Genomic DNA, 18,245 nt, shown 5'->3' with positions numbered 1-18,245 from the left:
TACATTTGTAGCTTCTATTTTTGAAACTTTGAGAAATCTGATCCTTATAGTTCAAAAATTGCAGTTCTGTCAAAGAGGCTTAAGAGTGCCTTCGTCTAAATTTGTATGTCCTTGCAGCAATCTTGCTTGTGCATACACAGTGCCATGTACCCACTGAATTCAGCAAAACTGTTTGTACTCTCCCCGTGTTCTTGCGGGGTTCACAGTTTTTGACAGCCTTCAGGTTCTGGTTAGAGGCACGGGATATTATTGCAATCCGGATAGGAGCTGACGGGAATATGCTATGCACCATCACATCCCTCCGATATGAGTATATGACCATCTGTGGTGGCAGTGAGCCTGGACCCCTTGTCGTTTCCTCGAGCCCGTACTATATCCATCCAAAATCTATCTGCAATGCTCGTCCTCTCGCTCTCGACTCTCCACGTTCCAAATCCGCGATGCTCGTTTGCTTTCCAAAAAGGATATGTGATGCTAACTGAAAAGCATGCGAAAACAACGTAATTGCTAACTAAAATTAGCACTGGGCAGCTTGCTCATCCGTGTCGCATGGGGTTAGGATGCTACACGACCCTTGAGCAATGGAGGCGTTGAGCTCAACCAGTCTTCACTTCAGCTAGAGCCCACAGGAGGGCCAACAGATGCAACGGCCCACTGCCCTCCTGGCCCCACCTGTCAGAGCCATCAACCACTTGCCGCCAATTAACGTCCAGATCGATCGACCGATTAGACTTCCCTTCCCTAAAGCCTAAACCCTCCTCCACGTCACCCACTAATCACTTCCCCCTCCCCCTCCCATCTCGCCGCCGCGCCGCCAGACCTCACCGCACCATGGCGACCAGCTCCGCCGCGGCCGCCTCCTCCCTCTCCCTCCTCTTCTCCCGCCCCAACTCACGCAGCTGCTCCGGCCACAGGCCCTTCCCCGGCTCCCACCTCCGCCTCCCGCGCTGCGCTGCCTCCGACGCCGCCGCCGCCTCCTCCACGACGGCCACAAAGCACCGCCGCCCCGCGGAGGAGAACATCCGCGAGGAGGCGGCGCGCCTCCGCGGCCCCGCCAACGACTTCTCAGCATGGTACGAGCCGTTCCCCCCGACCCCCGGCGGCGACCCCAACGAGCGCTACTCGCTCGACGAGGTCGTCTACCGTTCCAGCTCCGGCGGCCTCCTCGACGTCCGCCACGACATGGAGGCGCTCGCGCGCTTCCCGGGCTCCTACTGGCGCGACCTCTTTGACTCCCGCGTCGGCCGCACCGCCTGGCCCTACGGCTCCGGCGTCTGGTCCAAGAAGGAGTTCGTGCTCCCGGAGATCGACTCCGACCACATCGTCTCCCTCTTCGAGGGTAACTCCAACCTCTTCTGGGCCGAGCGCCTCGGCCGCGAACACCTCGGCGGGATGAACGACCTCTGGGTCAAGCACTGCGGCATCTCCCACACCGGCTCCTTCAAGGACCTCGGCATGACCGTGCTCGCCAGCCAGGTCAACCGCCTTCGCCGCAAGTCGCTCTCGCGCCCCATCGCCGGCGTGGGTTGCGCCTCCACAGGTGACACATCCGCCGCGCTCTCCGCATACTGCGCCGCCGCGGGCATCCCCGCCATTGTGTTCCTGCCCGCCGACCGCATCTCGCTGCAGCAGCTCATCCAGCCGATCGCCAACGGTGCCACCGTGCTCTCGCTCGATACGGACTTTGATGGCTGCATGCGGCTCATCCGGGAGGTGACTGCGGAGCTGCCAATTTACCTTGCCAATTCGCTTAACTCGCTTCGGCTCGAGGGGCAGAAGACTGCGGCCATTGAGATATTGCAGCAGTTCAATTGGCAGGTGCCGGATTGGGTCATTGTTCCAGGAGGCAATCTTGGGAATATCTATGCGTTCTACAAGGGATTTGAGATGTGCCGTGTTCTTGGACTTGTTGATCGTGTGCCGCGACTTGTCTGTGCACAGGCTGCAAACGCAAATCCTTTGTACCAGTATTACAAGTCAGGGTGGGCTGAGTTCCAGCCACTTGTTGCTGAAACTACATTTGCATCTGCGATACAGATTGGTGATCCGGTATCTGTTGACCGTGCGGTGGTCGCACTGAAGGCAACTGATGGTATTGTAGAAGAAGCTACAGAGGAGGAGCTCATGGATGCAATGGCGCTTGCTGACCGCACTGGGATGTTTGCTTGCCCACATACTGGGGTTGCACTTGCTGCTCTGTTTAAGCTCCGGGATCAGCGTATAATTGGGCCTAATGACTGTACAGTGGTTGTTAGTACAGCGCATGGACTCAAGTTCACACAGTCAAAGATCGACTACCATGACAAAAACATCAAGGACATGTTGTGCCAGTATGCTAATCCACCGATCAGTGTGAAGGCTGACTTTGGTTCTGTCATGGATGTTCTCCAGAAGAAATTCAATGCTAAGATCTGAGCTTATGTTCAATTAAACCTCAGAACTGCTTTCTTCTTTATCATTGCCGTGAATTCTATTCCTGCGTATTTTTGAACTGTGGTTGGTGAACATGGTATGGCGCAATCATCATATCTTGTAGTACTAGGTCTGGAGGCTCTTTTGATTATAGGTCCAAGTGGATAGAGCTATTCCTTGTACTTTATCTGTATCATGTAATATGAATAATAAATTATGGTCTAAGTGTTTGAATGAATAAATGTTTGGAATGACCTATGCAGGATTGTTCCGTTTTGCCACTTGGTGTTCTCTTCTCTATAGTTTACCACTGACCTTAGACGGTCCCTTCCATTGCAAAATTTGAACTAATACAATCTGTTCTTTAGAGATCTTCTGTAGTTGTTTGCTGGAGGCTTTCCATTTAGTAGCATTGGATTGTGTGTTACTAGATTTATTATGTTACAAAGCGAACTATCATTCTAGGCAGTTTGATGCAGTTAACGAAATTGGCCTTTGAGTGATTGTCATTCTAGAAGGTGTTAAGAAAGCTGAAGCCTTTCCTTCCCTTGTACTGGTCTCAGACATCACTTCCTGAAGCATCGGGAATAATCCTAAAATGCCTTCACTCTCTGCATCCCTGAATGTTTCTTTCTTTTCTGGATTTTGCTATAGCCTCCCTTTTCTTTAGCCGTGACTGTAGCGTGTCTGGCACATTTCAGGTTTGCCTTCAAGTCGCAGTTCGATTGGATCCACTTGAAGCTATAAATAATACAAATTAAGAGAGATTTCACTGTGGCAAATAAAATTACTAAATTTTTCAGAAGGAGCATAAACACAGCCTTACAGCTGCATAATCTCCGATGTCATTACAATGCAGGGTGACACAGATCAAAGTTGCCCATTAGCGTAGAGTAGACGACTCCATTCAGTATCGATTCATTGTTACCCATTTGTACTGCACATTCATTCAGTATCCATTCCGGTGTAACAGAAAAGTTTGATGTGCTCTTTCTTCAAGATTGTTGATAGTCTTCTGTTAGGAAAGGGTCTACATTGTCCTGGCAGTTGAACATTTCTTATCCTTGAATCTGCTTCTTGTTTCTAACAGGGAACATAGAGAAACATACATTCTTGCTCTCCTATGCAAGTGTATCCTGGAACTGAAAATGTTTGTGATTGCGATAGTCACCAGTAACACGGTGACAGTGGTGGTGCTCTCTGTTGGAGCTGCCTCCTCCGACTTACACGATCTCACGCGGCACTGGACGCAGCAGGCAGAAACTCACGCTGCTCGGAGGACACGCGCAAACACAAGAGTTGCTAGCAAGCGGTACTGTGGAGAAGCTAACACACACAGACTTGCATATTCTCTGTATTCACTTCCCCAATTAGTCAAGCAAGTACACAGCTTATATAGCTTCACTGACATGCACACGGAGCAACAAACTGCCAGGGACTCACGCCACGCACGCATACCCGGGCTCCACTCCCTCCTCACACGTATGAAGCTAACCAACCTGAGGACTCGCTCCCAGCCGCATGCAAGAACCTGTTGGCCGAGTCTCACGCACACGCCCGCACGATCCACGCACGCACAAGCTACTAACTCATGCATGTCGTGTCTCCATGATCCGCATGAGACGGCCACTTTCCTATATGCAGCTCACTAACTCTGCTTAATCTAATGACGACTCAATCATCGATCAGCTAGCTGCACCGCACTGCAACACACAGCTGCGGACTAACACAAACTAGCTAAAAGACCCACATGACATACATGCTAACTACACAAGTCAAGATTAATACTAACAAATTTCCCCCTAATCTTGACTTGATTATTTACCATCCTAGACAAAAGTTCAAAGTAACGTCGGTTCCTCATCCACCGTCGCAAGGAGCGCTTCTTCCTTCTTTGGCTTGGGACATTCCCTGGCAAAATGTCCACGGACACCGCAATTATAGCATTTACCTTTCTTTCCCGTGGACTTGTCCTTTTGCCGAGACTGCCACTCGGCCGCCGTGAGCAGGAGTTGGCCATCACTGGTCTCGCTGGCTTGAGTGCGCCGTCGAGAACGCACGTCGAAGGCCTTCAGCCTCCCAAGCGCCTCCTCAAACGACATCTTCTCCACGTCACAAAACTGCTCGATCCCCGCAACGACAGGGTAGAGCCGATCTGGGACGGTGTCGATGAGCTTCTTGACCATGGCGGAGTCGTCGAGTGTTGCGCCGAGGTTGGCGTACCTCGCCGCCATGCCACTGATTTTGCCAGCGTAGACGTCCAACGGCTCCCCCTCCTTCATGCGCAGCAAGTCGAACTCGCCTTTCAAGGTTGAAAGACGAGCGTCCTTGACGCGGTCGGCTTCGACGAACCTCATCTTGAGGCTGTCCCAAAGCTCTTTTGCCGTCTTCTTTTGTGAGACCTGCATGAGGATGTCCTCCGGTAGCGCTTGGAGAAGTTGTGCCCTCACCGTCTTGTCCTTCCGTGCATCCACCACCTCGCCTTTCGCCGGATTCACGGTCTCCCAAAGGCCCTGAGCATCAAGAATGGCCTCCACCTTGATCGCCCACGCGGTGTAGTTCGTCGAGGAGAGCAGCGGGTACACGAGCGAGACACCGCTACTTCCCCCGGCACTGTGCGGAACCATCGCCATGGAGTCGAGGTAGTAGCGCAGGATCTTGGGCATACACGGCTCTGATGCCAAATGTTGGAGCTGCCTCCTCCGACTTACGCGATCTCACACGGCACTAGACGCAGCAGGCAGAAACTCACACTGCTCAGAGGACACACGCAAACACAAGAGTTGCTAGCAAGTGGTACTATGGAGAAGCTAACACACACAGACTTGCCGGTGACGAACACCCTTTTCTTATTCTCTGTATTCACTTCCCCAATTAGTCAAGCAAGTACACAGCTTATATAGCTTCACTAACATGCACACGGAGCAACAAACTGCCTGGGACTCACGCCACGCACGCATACCCGGGCTCCACTCCCTCCTCACATGTATGAAGCTAACCAACCTGAGGACTCGCTCCCAGCCGCATGCAAGAACCTGTTGGCCGAGTCTCATGCACACGCCCGCATGATCCATGCACGCACAAGCCACTAACTCATGCATGTCGTGTCTCCATGATCTGCATGAGACGGCCACTTTCCTGTATGCAGCTCACTAACTCTGCTTAATCTAATGACGACTCAATCATCGATCAGCTAGCTGCACCGCACTGCAACACACAGCTACAGACTAACACAAACTAGCTAAAAGACCCGCATGACATACATGCTAACTACACAAGTCAAGATTAATACTAACACTCTCTGCACCTTCGTTCGCCCTTTGTGACTAGTTATGGCCGAGGTATGGTCCGGTGTCATAGCCTGATATCGTTTCTGATGAAATTTTTATCTACTTCTGCCGCTAAAGGTTAAAAGAGTTCTCCATGGTTCTGCAGAAGCTTGACGAGCCTGATATGTAAGATCTGGAGTTCCTATGAAGAGAAGTCCATGGAGAACTCCTTGTTGGGCAGGAGTCCTATGTTAGTATATAGGCTCACGAAGACAACATGCAAATGGACATTTGGTGCCCCTCAATTGAACTCGGAGCGTTCAAGACCCATTTCTAATTGGAGTGCATTAGAGCCGAACCGCGTTTTTAAGTGTCTTCTAGTAAATGCCACAGAATATAATGCCTTTTCCAGTATTTTGACTTAAAAAATATATTTAATGATCGATGATGCTCCAAGTAGGGCGAAAAAAGTCACATAAAGTAAGCAATTATGAGCTTTCTTGCTTTGTCAAAGGCACGTAAAGCAAACACAAAGTAGTACTTCCTTCGTTTTTCAATACTTATCACTTTTAACCAAACACGTATACTTAGCATACCAAAGATAATATAAATTGTAAATGTGAAATGACAAAAATACCCTTAAAAACTAGCTAAAATATTCTAGAACCTACCGTAAATAAGTGGATAAGAGATATTTTATAGGGATAAAATTGAAAATTACGTCTCAAAAAATATGAAGTGACAAGTATTTGAAAACAAATAAAATAGTCAAAAGTGACAAGTATTGAAAAACGGAGGAAGTACTAGTTTTGGAGAGTTGTTGAATGTTGGCAGTAGGCGCGCCCTTCAAGCCCCGCTTGAACAGAGAAAAATTTCTATATTATTCCTCCTACAGAGGTGGTCAAATGGGCGGTCCGGTCCGATACGACACGGGCTCATTGAGGCACGGTCCGTTTAGACCTGTTAGCTAAACGGGTCGTGTCATGCCGGCTCACGTGTCGCGACTCTAACCTAAGTACGACCCATTTAAGATCGGATCATGTCGTGCCGGCCCGCGGCACGGTAGGCCCGATGACCTTTTTCGGCCTATCAGCCCGTCAGTCGGAAAATTGAAAAAAAATTACAAAAACTTTCTTTCACTCGGAATCGAACACCCGACCTTCTACTTAGAAGTCAAACACACTACCATTGTACTACATATCCTATATGGTATTAGATCTAAACAAATTATATAAAATATTACAAAAATATGAACAGTTAAATGGATCGTGCCATGCCGATCAATCGTGTCGTAGCTCCGACCCAGGCACAGCCCAAACCGTCGTGTCGTGCCGGCCCGGCCCATTAGCCGTCGTGCCATGCCATGCCTGGACCAGGCCAAAATGGCCATGCCTCGTGCCGGCCCATTTGACCTGGCCCACTTGGTCACCTTTATCTCCTAGAGTCTTGTATAAATGGGGCTTTACATTCAAGATCGAGGACACTTTTTATGTTAAGGTTGAGATAATTTCCACAGCAATTATATAAAAAAAGCCACAACCACAATGAAGAATCTAGTATTCCTTTTCTCATAATAGTAAATTTTGATTTTTTTTTAATGAAACAGTAAAATCATCTTCTAGGCGGATTTGGTTGCCCGCATCAGGGGTATCCTGGCTCTGCCTGTACGTATATTCCCGCGAAGAAGTTTATTTGGTTGTTTGCATACATTGTTTCTTCATGCATCTATTGATGCAATTATATGGTTAGAGCCTATCTCGATGGATGCGCCCGAATCGAACTTCTCTATAGAGTCTGGTTCGATGAATGTATTGTATCTGCTACAGTGTTGCAACGAGCCTACTCATTAGTCTCAAGTGTAGGGTCACTTCATCCGCTCATACAGACAACCAAACACTTTCACATGGTCATTGTATCCGCAGATGCAAATCATTGCATCCGCCCAAGCAGATAACCAAACACTTTTTTTTTTCAGATTTACTGCATTCACTTATCATATTTCTACTCGTCCAGGATATACGCTGCAGCTCTCCGAAAACTCATACAGGCAAACAAACACACTCCTACTGATTATACATAACCCCCCTCTAATTGATGTTTAGAAAAGAAATATTGTCGGAGGATGAACTCCTGTCGCAGGGATCCTGAGAGACCCCTTTTTAAAGATTCGGCTGGGGGGATGATCCTGAACGAGCTCGTCGGGGAAATAAATGGAAACGGAAATAAATGCAACGGCTGGTGGTGGGGGATGATCGACCTAGTGCAAAAAAGAGATAGATGCACCGGGGTTTAGACAGGTTCGGGCCGCACGAGGGCGTAACACCCTACTCCTGTGTGAGCGCTATATCTTTCCTTGAAGGGAATTCTTCAAGGATGTATCTGGTTACAAGGGTGTGCTGCCTACAGAGAGCTTGAGGCTCCCGTGTTCTAGCTCTGCTCGAGCTTGTTTGAGATGTTCTTGTTCTATCATGTTCGTCGCGCTTCTTCTAGGTCTCCTGTTTGTGTTGTCTCGTCTGATCTGGACTCGTCTTCATGTGTTCTCCATCCTTTCCTTTTATAGGCGCGCCGACCTCGACTTATCCTGAATGGGAAAGAGGGGGCGCGAGTGCCAAGGTGCCACGGAGAAAGGCGCCATCATTCCGTCTTGGTGAAGTGACAGGGGCAGTGGAAAAATGCGACGTGCATCCGACCACCCGCCACTGTGGATGTCCTTCGGCGCCATTAAGAGGCCCCACCGGGCAGCCATAGAGGCGCCCGGTGCGCCCACCCTGTCTTGTTCTTCTGCCAGGGCAGGGTGGCAGGCGGAGCGTTTCGATCCTGGCAACGTTATCCCGAGGCACCCGGATAAAACGGGACGGGACCCGTGCATTTAATGGACCCACGCCCCCTGCCAAAGCTTGGCAGGGTCTGACACTAGGGCGTGGGCAGCTGAGAATGTCAGGATATCAGGATGTCAGGCCGCGCGTGCCTATTAAATGCGGCATTGGACCTTTGACTGGCTGACATACCGCCGGTGGGACCCTTTGGGTCGTCGGGCGATCTTGTGCGAACCTTCGAGGAACCAGGCGCTCGGGGGCGGCCACGTGCAGCCCCGAGCACTCTCTCTCGAGCACTTTGGTAAGACCTTCGGGGAACCGAGTCCTCGGGCGCTGCCTGCCACGTGCAGCCCCGAGCACTCTCTCCCGAGCACTTCGGTAAGACCTTCGGGGAACCGAGTCCTCGGGGGCTGCCACGTGCAGCCCCGAGCACTCTCTCCCGAGCACTTCGGTAAGACCTTCGGGGAACCGAGTCCTCGGGGGCTGCCATGTGCAGCCCCGAACACTCTCTCCCGAGCACTTGGCTGTTTGGATCATCGGGGGACTACAGTACTCGGGGGTAAGTGAGAACCCTTCCGAGCACTTTCTTCCCAGAACTTAGTTTCTTCTCATCCTGCAGGGTGGACCTCGCGGGATGGTGACACGTGGCGGATGGCCGGCTCGGTCTCGGGACTCAGGGACCCCTGGTTCCTGATACACCGACAAATATGCATATCTTAAAAGTAGTATATACCTCTTAAAAAAGTATTTATAAATAAGTATATATTTATCTTAGAAACTAGTATATACATATCAGAAAGTAGTATATACATCTAAGAAAGTAGTATACATTTCAGTTATAATGGGGTCAACTATGAATCAAGCCGGGAGTACATACTCTTAAGAGTACAGACTAATCTTCCTCTATATATATATTAAAACAAAGAGTTTGAAATACAAAACTAAGGAACAAAAAATGGAAAAAAGGATCTACTATAAGGCATCTGGCCATTGTTTCATTTCAGGAAGACATATGTTATTTGCTCTCTAGATAACCAAGGCGAATCGTTGAATGAATCTTGATCTGCAGTTTGCAATCGTCGAATCGACTGCATTGATTATCCAGTAATTTCAAACTATCCAGATACTCCAAGCTATCAGGATTATTATCACCACGAAGAAGGAGAGTATGACAAGAAAGTATTTAAGAAATACTATAAGAAAAAAGATGGCTAAATATGTTATGTTCAAGAGGCATTGGCTGTGGGCGTTGCCGGTAGGTACGGTCAAGGGTCTCGGAGTGAGAGGAAGTTTCAGTCATTTCAGGGCTTCTATGAGCAGGACGGCAACAACAAAACTCATCAGAGAAATTCAAAAGTTTCATCCAATATAATACATAACCTAAATTACAGTTTGGTATTTACTCCTTGACGGCCTTCACCCGAAAGATGGATCCCATATAGTCCACTACCCCTTGGCACTCCTCTTTTAGTTTCTCCTCGGCTACGATCCCAACTATTGCAACCCCCTCCCGAATGAGGTTGAGGTTGACGTGGGGATCATAGCTACAGTACCACCAGAGAATGTACCCCACCACATCTTCGGCACCCCTTGCCGCCAAAATACTCGGGAGATCAGAAACTTTTTCGAGAGAACCTTGGTGGCATAGGGCCAGGCCTAGGCTGTACACAGGTCCTTTTGGCTCGATGATCTCCAGCTCAATGCTCCTTAAATGCCTTAAAAGCATCTTAGAGAATGCTATGAGTGATGCTCCTGTCCTCCCTGAGCTGGGTGTGTTCAGCGGTGAGTGTAGCTTTTTCTCGCTTGAGCTCGCCATACTTCTGCTGGAGCACGAGCTGCACCTCCTTCTCTTTGGCCAGCTACCTCTCCAGTTCAGCGCACTTGCTAGTAGCTGCCTCCTTATCATCAATCAACTTGCAGATAGAGGTCGGGAAGCGGATGGCCAGCGAGAGCAGGTCGGATGTCGAAACGGGCTCCACGACCGGCTCAGCAGGTGCGGGAGGCACGATCGATTCTCCCGAGGTCAAAGTTACTGCAGGCTAGGGGCCGAGACATGTTGCTGAGGAACTGGTGGAGGAGTTACAACTGGGGCAGTGAGCGGGGTCGAGGACCTGCGGTGACAACAGATTTATAAAATAAGGAAAAAAGAGAAAATTCGATATATCTACGCTTAACCAAAAACCTTACCATGACGGTAGAGTGCTGAGCACAAGCCTGGACCTCGTAAAGCCGCTGGGTTGGCTGGTCGGGGAGGACAGTCTAGCAGTCGAGCCGTCAGAGCTTGGCATCCCGCGAGCACGTTTGGATGCCTTTGTGGTAGATGGGTTCTCCGTCGGTCCATTCCCCCATTGTGTCAGTGCTGGGTCTGCAGCGGCATGACTGCTCCCGGTCTAGTCAGAGTGCGCCTGGTCGAAGTGAGTCTGGTGGGAGCGTGCCTGGTCAGAGTGAGTCTAGTCAGGGCGATGTTGGTCGACCCTCTGCAGACCCACGCTACCCACAGAACCGCCACCATGGAGCTACCCTACTCTGAGCAGTCTGGTTGCCTCCTTGACCAGCTGGACCAGCATCTCCACCAGATGGATAGCCGGTCGAAGTAGCACTGGGTGGCAAAGAAGGCATGCTGGCAGCAAGATCAACTTCCTGAGTGGTCTCCGTGATCTCATCGATTATCGAACGCAAGACATCGACCTTGAGAAGACCCTACGGTGACGCAAACCATGAAACCCTAACCCAGGAGAAGACTTGAAGATGGGAGTTCCTAGAAAAGGCCAAGCATACCAATCTGAGCTGAGCCCTCTCTGACAGGGAGAGGTCGCACAATGGAAAAGCATTTCATGGTGGGCCATCCTTCTTTGGGGCTGTCACCATGAGGAATTTGACTCGTGACTCGACAGTCTCGTCAATGATCTATATAAGAGGGATACTTAAGACACCGCACGAATAAACAAAGAGCGCTATGAAAACAGTTGCGACATTACCTAAAGAGCTCTCCCTGGTGATGTCATCACTTTCGGTGTACTTGTATGCTGGATGTGCTCTTTTCTACAAAGGGCACAATCGACGCTTGATGAAGTCACGGACAACATCTGATCCGACCAGTCCGGTGTTCTCTAGAGTGGTCGTGGGGGAGTTCCCCTGCTCTCAGAGACTTGAGCTAGTCTATTCGGCACGTAGATGTTGTCTAAGGGAACCTCCGTCTTGAGATAGAACCATTCTTTCACCCATCCCGACTACGATGACTAAGGCCCATCTCAAGGTAGGTGCATGTGATGCCATCGCGAAGGCGGAATCCATAGCTCCCCGTGGCTAGCCCAATCTGTAACCTGGCCATATAAAAGTACCTGAAGAGTTAGAGGCATGACTCGACCTAATGAAGTTCTCGCACATGTGAGAAAAGATGCTCAGTATAATGATGGAATTAGGATTGTGGTGGAGGTGGTAGATATTGTAAAAGCAGATGACAATGGTGAAGAATTCAGAAAAGGACAGCACAAGACCAGCCAAAAAGAAAGAGGCAAACAACACGATCTCCTCCTTGCGGGGAGCGGGCACGTCCTCCCCAGGCGGTACCCCAAAGAAAGGTGGTGAGGGGGTAGATGATTGTCATACATCTGCTTCAGTTTCGCCGCAGTGCACTTGGACTTGGGAATTTTTGGCTCTTTAATGGTGCGCGGTGCCATTGGGACCGATAGGGTGGCTATGGAAACGCGAGTGGAGACGAAGATGGTGAGCTCTGAGCGCAAAGGCTTGAAGGCTGTGAGCGATGGCGAAGGATTCATAGGAAAGATTTGGCTTTTCAATTTATAGGACCAGCGCGATATCCCAACCGTTGTGCGGGGCTCGACCGTCTCTAAACTTGAAAGGGCGTGTTTTGGGGGCCGAAATTTCCTCAGGTCCGATGGAAATCAATGTCTCTCTCCCATGATGTTTCTCTCTCTCCCTAGAAGTTTGAAGCCTCCCCTCGGGATGTGGTTTTGTGGATCCACCCACGAAAGTGGGCTGCATTGATGATCACTCTCAGGATGAACCTGTGTTGACTTGGGCCCCATGTGGCACTACTAGTTCCATCCACAACCACGAGATGAACCACTTAGATCACCACAACCGCGAAGGAGCTTGGGAGGTACTATCAATATATAGAATAGGGGTCCCCAATTCTGAGGGCTTACACCAACCAATATCTAGTTGGCAAACAATTTTTTCCAGACCAGGGTCTCATCGCGCAACTTAGTCTTCGCATATTCGCGATCAAGATTCTTACCACATAAGGGATTCTCGCGACCAGCCTTCGCTGGTCGCAGGATAGGTACTCAACAAACCAGTCTATTCTCATTAAATACATTCCACTCAAGTATTTTTCTTCCCTAGACACTCATTTACAACGGATATGTCGTGATCGGCGCAGTGGTGCCATACCTCATCTTGTAGCATTAAACGTTACAGAACGGGCTCACAGGCATGTCAGACTACTTCACAAGCGCGCGTGCGAGATCGGTGATGGGACGGGACGGGACGTATCAGCTGACCGAGGTGGCGTGTGCGTGAAGGTATCTAGCGGATGAGATGGACATGGCTACTCCATCAGAAAAAAAAGGCACGTGCACCACCCATTTTAAATAGTCAGGGGTGAGAGGTTAAGTTAAGATATGAGTGAGTAGAAAATGGTCTAATTATAAGTTCTCCTTCTCTCTAGTATATAAAGAGAGGATGATCCAGTTTGTAAGGTGTGGAAAACTCATAAATAACTAGTTCACAAACTCTGATAATAAAATACACAGGACGTAGTGTTGTTATCCTAAGGGAGACCTAAACCTGGACAATCCCTGTGTTGTTAAGTTCAGTATAAACATACGTACACCGTAATCATTATTCACGTGTACATTGACCGATACATCTAAAATCATTTTCAGGAACTAATCCCTCGCGTTCCCCAACAATCGCTTCTATCATTGGCGAATGCGAAATCGTCGCCCATGGCTGCGAAGTGGTGCAACTCATGCTAAGGGGCATCAACTTCATCTGGTGACGCCAGCGATGAAGGCTACTTGTACGTGTAAGCCTTCATCTCCTCCCCTGCTCCGTCTTCGATTTCAATCCCCATTCCCATCTTCTATAACTAGTTCAATCCAATCCCCAATTGAGTGATGACCAGCCGCCACTGCCCCACCTCACTGGCCACCCCACTAGAAGAGAGTAGGATCTCCTTGTTGAGATCCTCCTCCACTTCCCACTGCGGTCATCCTCTCTCCCGTGCACCATCGTTGTCTGCAAGCGCTGGTGCAGCCTCTTCACCGACCCCCAGTTCGCCCGCTGCTTCCGCAATCTTGGTTTCTTCCTCCGAGACGGGAACTTAGTCTCCCACACTGGAGGCTTCGGACTGTGGCCCCGCCACGTGCTTCTCTCTGGATCGGAGAAATGCAAGTGTCTGACAGCATGTCATGACCAAAATGCCCACCAAGTCCATCCTCAACCGCCGCCATGCCGAACAATACCATTGTCAAACCCATTTACCAACCAACTCGAACTGTTTGTGTCAAATATTGTTGTCATCACCGCCCACCAAGTATTCAGCAGATTGTCTTTGAGGATCAATGCATTCTCCAAGAACTAGTGTTGTGTTCGACAGCGGCTACTCCACCAACATCAACACCACCCCGTCGATGTCGTGGACAATGATGAGGACAGGTCTGGGAGCATGCTCCAAAATTCCGTCGTTAACGCGAGCAGGGTCTGTGACAGTGTGCCCTGTGTTCGCGACAACAAGCATGGGTGAGGAAGCATGTAACCAAAGCATCCATGCGCCCCGTGTAATTTCTTGGCCATCATTGGGGTAAATGCAAATGGCCATTTCTGGTTTGCATTGTTGATGCATCACCATTTTTCGTTCTTGACCTGTCTATTTGGTTTATTTCATTTTGCTCCATGAGCCGATTAGTAGGCATGATATTGGTTTCTTGTCTGGTTGATCAGCAGATGTTCATATCATGCTGTTCTAGGATGCGTCAACGGTTCAGATCAGCAGATGCACCAGTAACATTTACTCCACTCTGCTCCTGTTTTTCAGAGTAGATGGTTGCTTAGAATTTGGAAACCAATGCATATCGGTGAGAAAGATTTTATCAAAATGGTTGAACATCCTGAACTCTGTTCCTGTCCTCCCAACCAGAGTTACTGGGTGGTGCTGGGTACAGCTTGAAAACAAGCAGCATTAGACCATCTCAAGAGAGTTCTTTTGTAAAAGTATTTTCGTTTCTTTCAATATTCTAGCGTTTTCTCTTCATAGTCCTCGTCATAAAGGCATTCTCAAGATTATTTCTTTTAAGATAAAATTCTCTCTCATTTTCTTTTACGAATCCTTTCGAAAAGAAGCTGTTGGAGATGAGAAAATAAAAGGAACGAGAACGAAGAGAAGAATCAAGAAGGAACGAAATGAAGGGAATATGATTAGGGATAGTCTTAGTATTAATCTGCTCACTGCTAGCTACCTGCGTACTACTCCATCCATTTCAAAATAAATGATATTTTATCTTTTTTTACAATATTCAAAACATATAATATTCTACAATTTTGATATAACTTTAACCTAAGTTTTTCAGTTTTACTCCTATATTATTAGCTTCCTTTCTAATACAAGTCTCATTTCATATGTAATTAATGGTATTAAAAGATGGTACAATAGTCATTTTATTTTTCACATTTTTTACTTATGCTTAACTTCAAAAAATTATCTATTTTAAGAAGTAGGAAATAGTACTAATTGGGCAATAGTTGTCATTGAGTTTGCAGTGTATTAATTAGGGGCATAAGAGGTATTTTTTCTGCACGATTTTGTCTCAACGACGTGTATTTTTGTACTCCACCCAAAAAGGTAAAACCTAAAAACTACATATACATGCTTTAGTCTCCTAGTATGTATATCTATTTTGCTTCTAAAAATATACAAAATTACTTGCGAGTTTGAACCAAAATCCTTTTCTGAAATTTGCTTGCAGCAAAATTGTTCATAAATTGTTCTCTTTTTATTGGAAAATATGTAGTAGCTAGATCTAATATTGTCTTTAAATGATTATATTTTGTTCACTAAATTCTTTGAACACCCGATCTGAATTTTCTTAACATGTTTCTTAAATTGCTCACGGATTAATTCTAATTTGTTTATATTTTTTTTCACTAATTGTAAGTCCATATATAAAGAAGTCCAAAATGAAATAAAATGTTCATATTCAGATATATTTTTACTAAAAATAAATGTGTATAATATAAGTCTGAAGTATGTATATATAGTTTTTAGATGCGTCCTATCTTAAAACTGGCTTAGCCATATGCAGCGGAAGAACCGTCAAAAAGAAAGAAACGACAAGCCCGAGCGCCCGAGGCAGAGCAGTAAGTCTAACTGCCGGGGCACCTTCCTCTTCATGAAGTGAAGCATCTCGCCCTCTGATCCTTTGGGGAGCAGTAATGGCGCAGCAGATAGAGCACTCCCACCTCCCATCCGCGGGCTCAACCTCCACGTAGTTCAAGCACGCAAAGGTGAGAGTATTCCTTTTGCACAAACGTAAAGCTGCACGCTCTGAATCCGTGATCGATCCCGACGAGGCGAGCAGAGTCGGAGTCTATTGATCACGCGTGCGGTGTGTTCTTGGTTTGTTTGCCGCAGGTGAGCTGGGGACGGTGGTGTTCCTGCACGGCTTCCCCAGAGATATGGTACTCGTGGCGCCACCAGATGCTGGCCGTGGCCGCCGCCGGGTACCGCGCCATCGCGCCCGACAGCCGCGGGTACGGCCTCTCGGACCAGCCGCCGGTGGACGAGGAGGCCTCCTGGGACGACCTCGTCGCCGACGTGCTCGCGATCCTCGACGCCCTCTCCGTCCAAAAGGTAGCATTACAGCGAACCCAGGGAACATCCAACCCAAGAACCGGATGAGAGACTTTGCCACGACCTGTGTGTTACGTGCAGGCGTTCCTGGTGGGCAAGGACTTGGGCGTCATGCCGGCGTACGACTTCGCGCTCCGGCACCCGGAACGCACGTGCGGCGTGATGTGCCTGGGCATCCCCTTCACCCCGTGCCCATCTCCTTCGCGACCATGCCCGAAGGCTTCTACATCCTACGGCGGCGTGTACGTACTACGTGCCTGTCAAAATTTCACGCATCCAAAATTTCAGGCCTAAGGTCTGTTCAGCGACGAAAAACGCCGACGGGTTAGGGGAGAGATTGATATGGGGGCTCATTGATCCTAGGACTTAGAAGAGGTCCTCAGAGGGAGGCCGGCTCAGTGGAGGAGACGAGCGCGGGGCAAAACGGTGAGGCGACGGGTGCCACCGGTTGCAGGCAGTGGAGGACGGACAGTGGATTAGTGCTAGGATGGGAGAAGCAAGAACACCAGGTTAGCACGATGACATGCAATGCCGCTAGATCCCGTTGTCGGAGATAGGTGGAGGAGGATGGGAGACGAGAGTGAGCACATAAACTCAATTGAGGGGCAGGGAGCACGGGATGAGGAGAGGAACCATGGTTCGCCTAAAAAGAAGAGAAAAAAAACAAGCGGTTAATAAATAGCATTGACCTGTTTTTTTTCTCTTTTATCGAAGTAGCAGCTGGCTGCGCAGCGCAACTGATGTGGACGTGTGTTCTGCAGGAGCAGTGCAGGGCAGAGGCTGCCTTCGGCCGGTACGACGTGAAGCGAGTGGTGCGCACCATCTACCGGCAGCGAGATCCCGACGACGAAGGAGGGGCAGGAGATCTTGGACCTAGCCGACCTGTCCACGCCCCTGCCAATGTGGTTCACCGAGGACGACCTCAACATGTACGCTGCGCTCTACGAGAGGTCCGGCTTCCGGTTCCCACTCCCGATGCCGTACAGGTAAACACTAAACACACGGCAATGCTCTGTTCGCAACAGGCGCTTTTGTCTTCTCTGCCATGTCTGACACTCCGCCGTTCATTGCTTTCACGGGCAAGGTCTATGAAGAGGAGGCCGAACCTGATGGACGCCAGGTTCCAGGTCCCGGTGTTCATGGTGATGGGGGAGAAGGACTACGCCTTCAAGTTCCAGGGGTTCGAGACGGAGCGGGGCCATGGAGAAGTTCGCGCCGGGCCTGAGGATCGCCTACATCCCGGAGGGGAGCCACTTCGTGCAGGAGCAGCTCCCCGAGCAGGTGAACGAGCTCCTCCTCGGTTTCCTCAAGGACCACGCGGATACGGCCGCCGCATGAGATGTTCTTCCGATCCGGGGCATGAACACATTACACATTTCTCCTATGAAAACTACTCCTACTCAACTGTTGATTGCAGTTGCTTTGCTCGACCCTGTAACTCTGGATTCGCTCGGTAACAAAATGTGCATCCGCATGCTTGTTCGTGTTATCGTACTTGTATGCTTGCTGCTTGTGGTGCATGTGCATCTGGTAGTTGATCTGTTCGTGCAAGAAGATTTTTTTTGGACGATGCATTGCCGATGCTGTGTTCGAACAGGTTAAGAACGCGGTGAGAGTTTCAAATCTCAGAAGGGCAAATTGAACTTCACCAAAAAAAAAATTTGAGGGGATTGAACTTCACCTGTGTAATGGAAGTCCAGAGTCCAACTGCTGCAGGCCAGAGTCCAGGTATAGCTGGGCTCTTCTTTCTCGCCATGTCTCCGAGAACCGCACGCGAGCCGCGACTTGGTCGAGTCATGTCTGTTCGTTGGGCTGAAACCCTATTGCAATGTTGGTTTCAATTTCCGGCTGAGTATCTCCCTAATTTTTTTG

The 18,245-nt window shown here is 49.1% G+C and overlaps 1 protein-coding gene and 1 pseudogene across 1 annotated transcript; both read left to right on the top strand.

The window, feature by feature from the left end:
- The first annotated feature begins 559 nt into the window (after positions 1-559).
- LOC133908534 (threonine synthase, chloroplastic-like) lies at positions 560-2,693 on the top strand. The gene has a single exon (XM_062350601.1). The coding sequence runs from the start codon at positions 832-834 to the stop codon at positions 2,413-2,415; it is 1,584 nt and encodes a 527-aa protein (XP_062206585.1). The 5' UTR covers positions 560-831; the 3' UTR covers positions 2,416-2,693.
- An 11,395-nt stretch (positions 2,694-14,088) lies between these two features.
- On the top strand, positions 14,089-17,819 carry LOC133906122 (uncharacterized; annotated as a pseudogene).
- Positions 17,820-18,245: the final 426 nt, after the last annotated feature.

The sequence above is a fragment of the Phragmites australis genome, chromosome 2 (assembly GCF_958298935.1).
Source record: "Phragmites australis chromosome 2, lpPhrAust1.1, whole genome shotgun sequence".
Taxonomy (NCBI): Eukaryota; Viridiplantae; Streptophyta; class Magnoliopsida; order Poales; family Poaceae; genus Phragmites; species Phragmites australis.
Note: the sequence above shows the minus strand (reverse complement) of the source record. Positions and strands in the feature narration are given on the sequence as shown.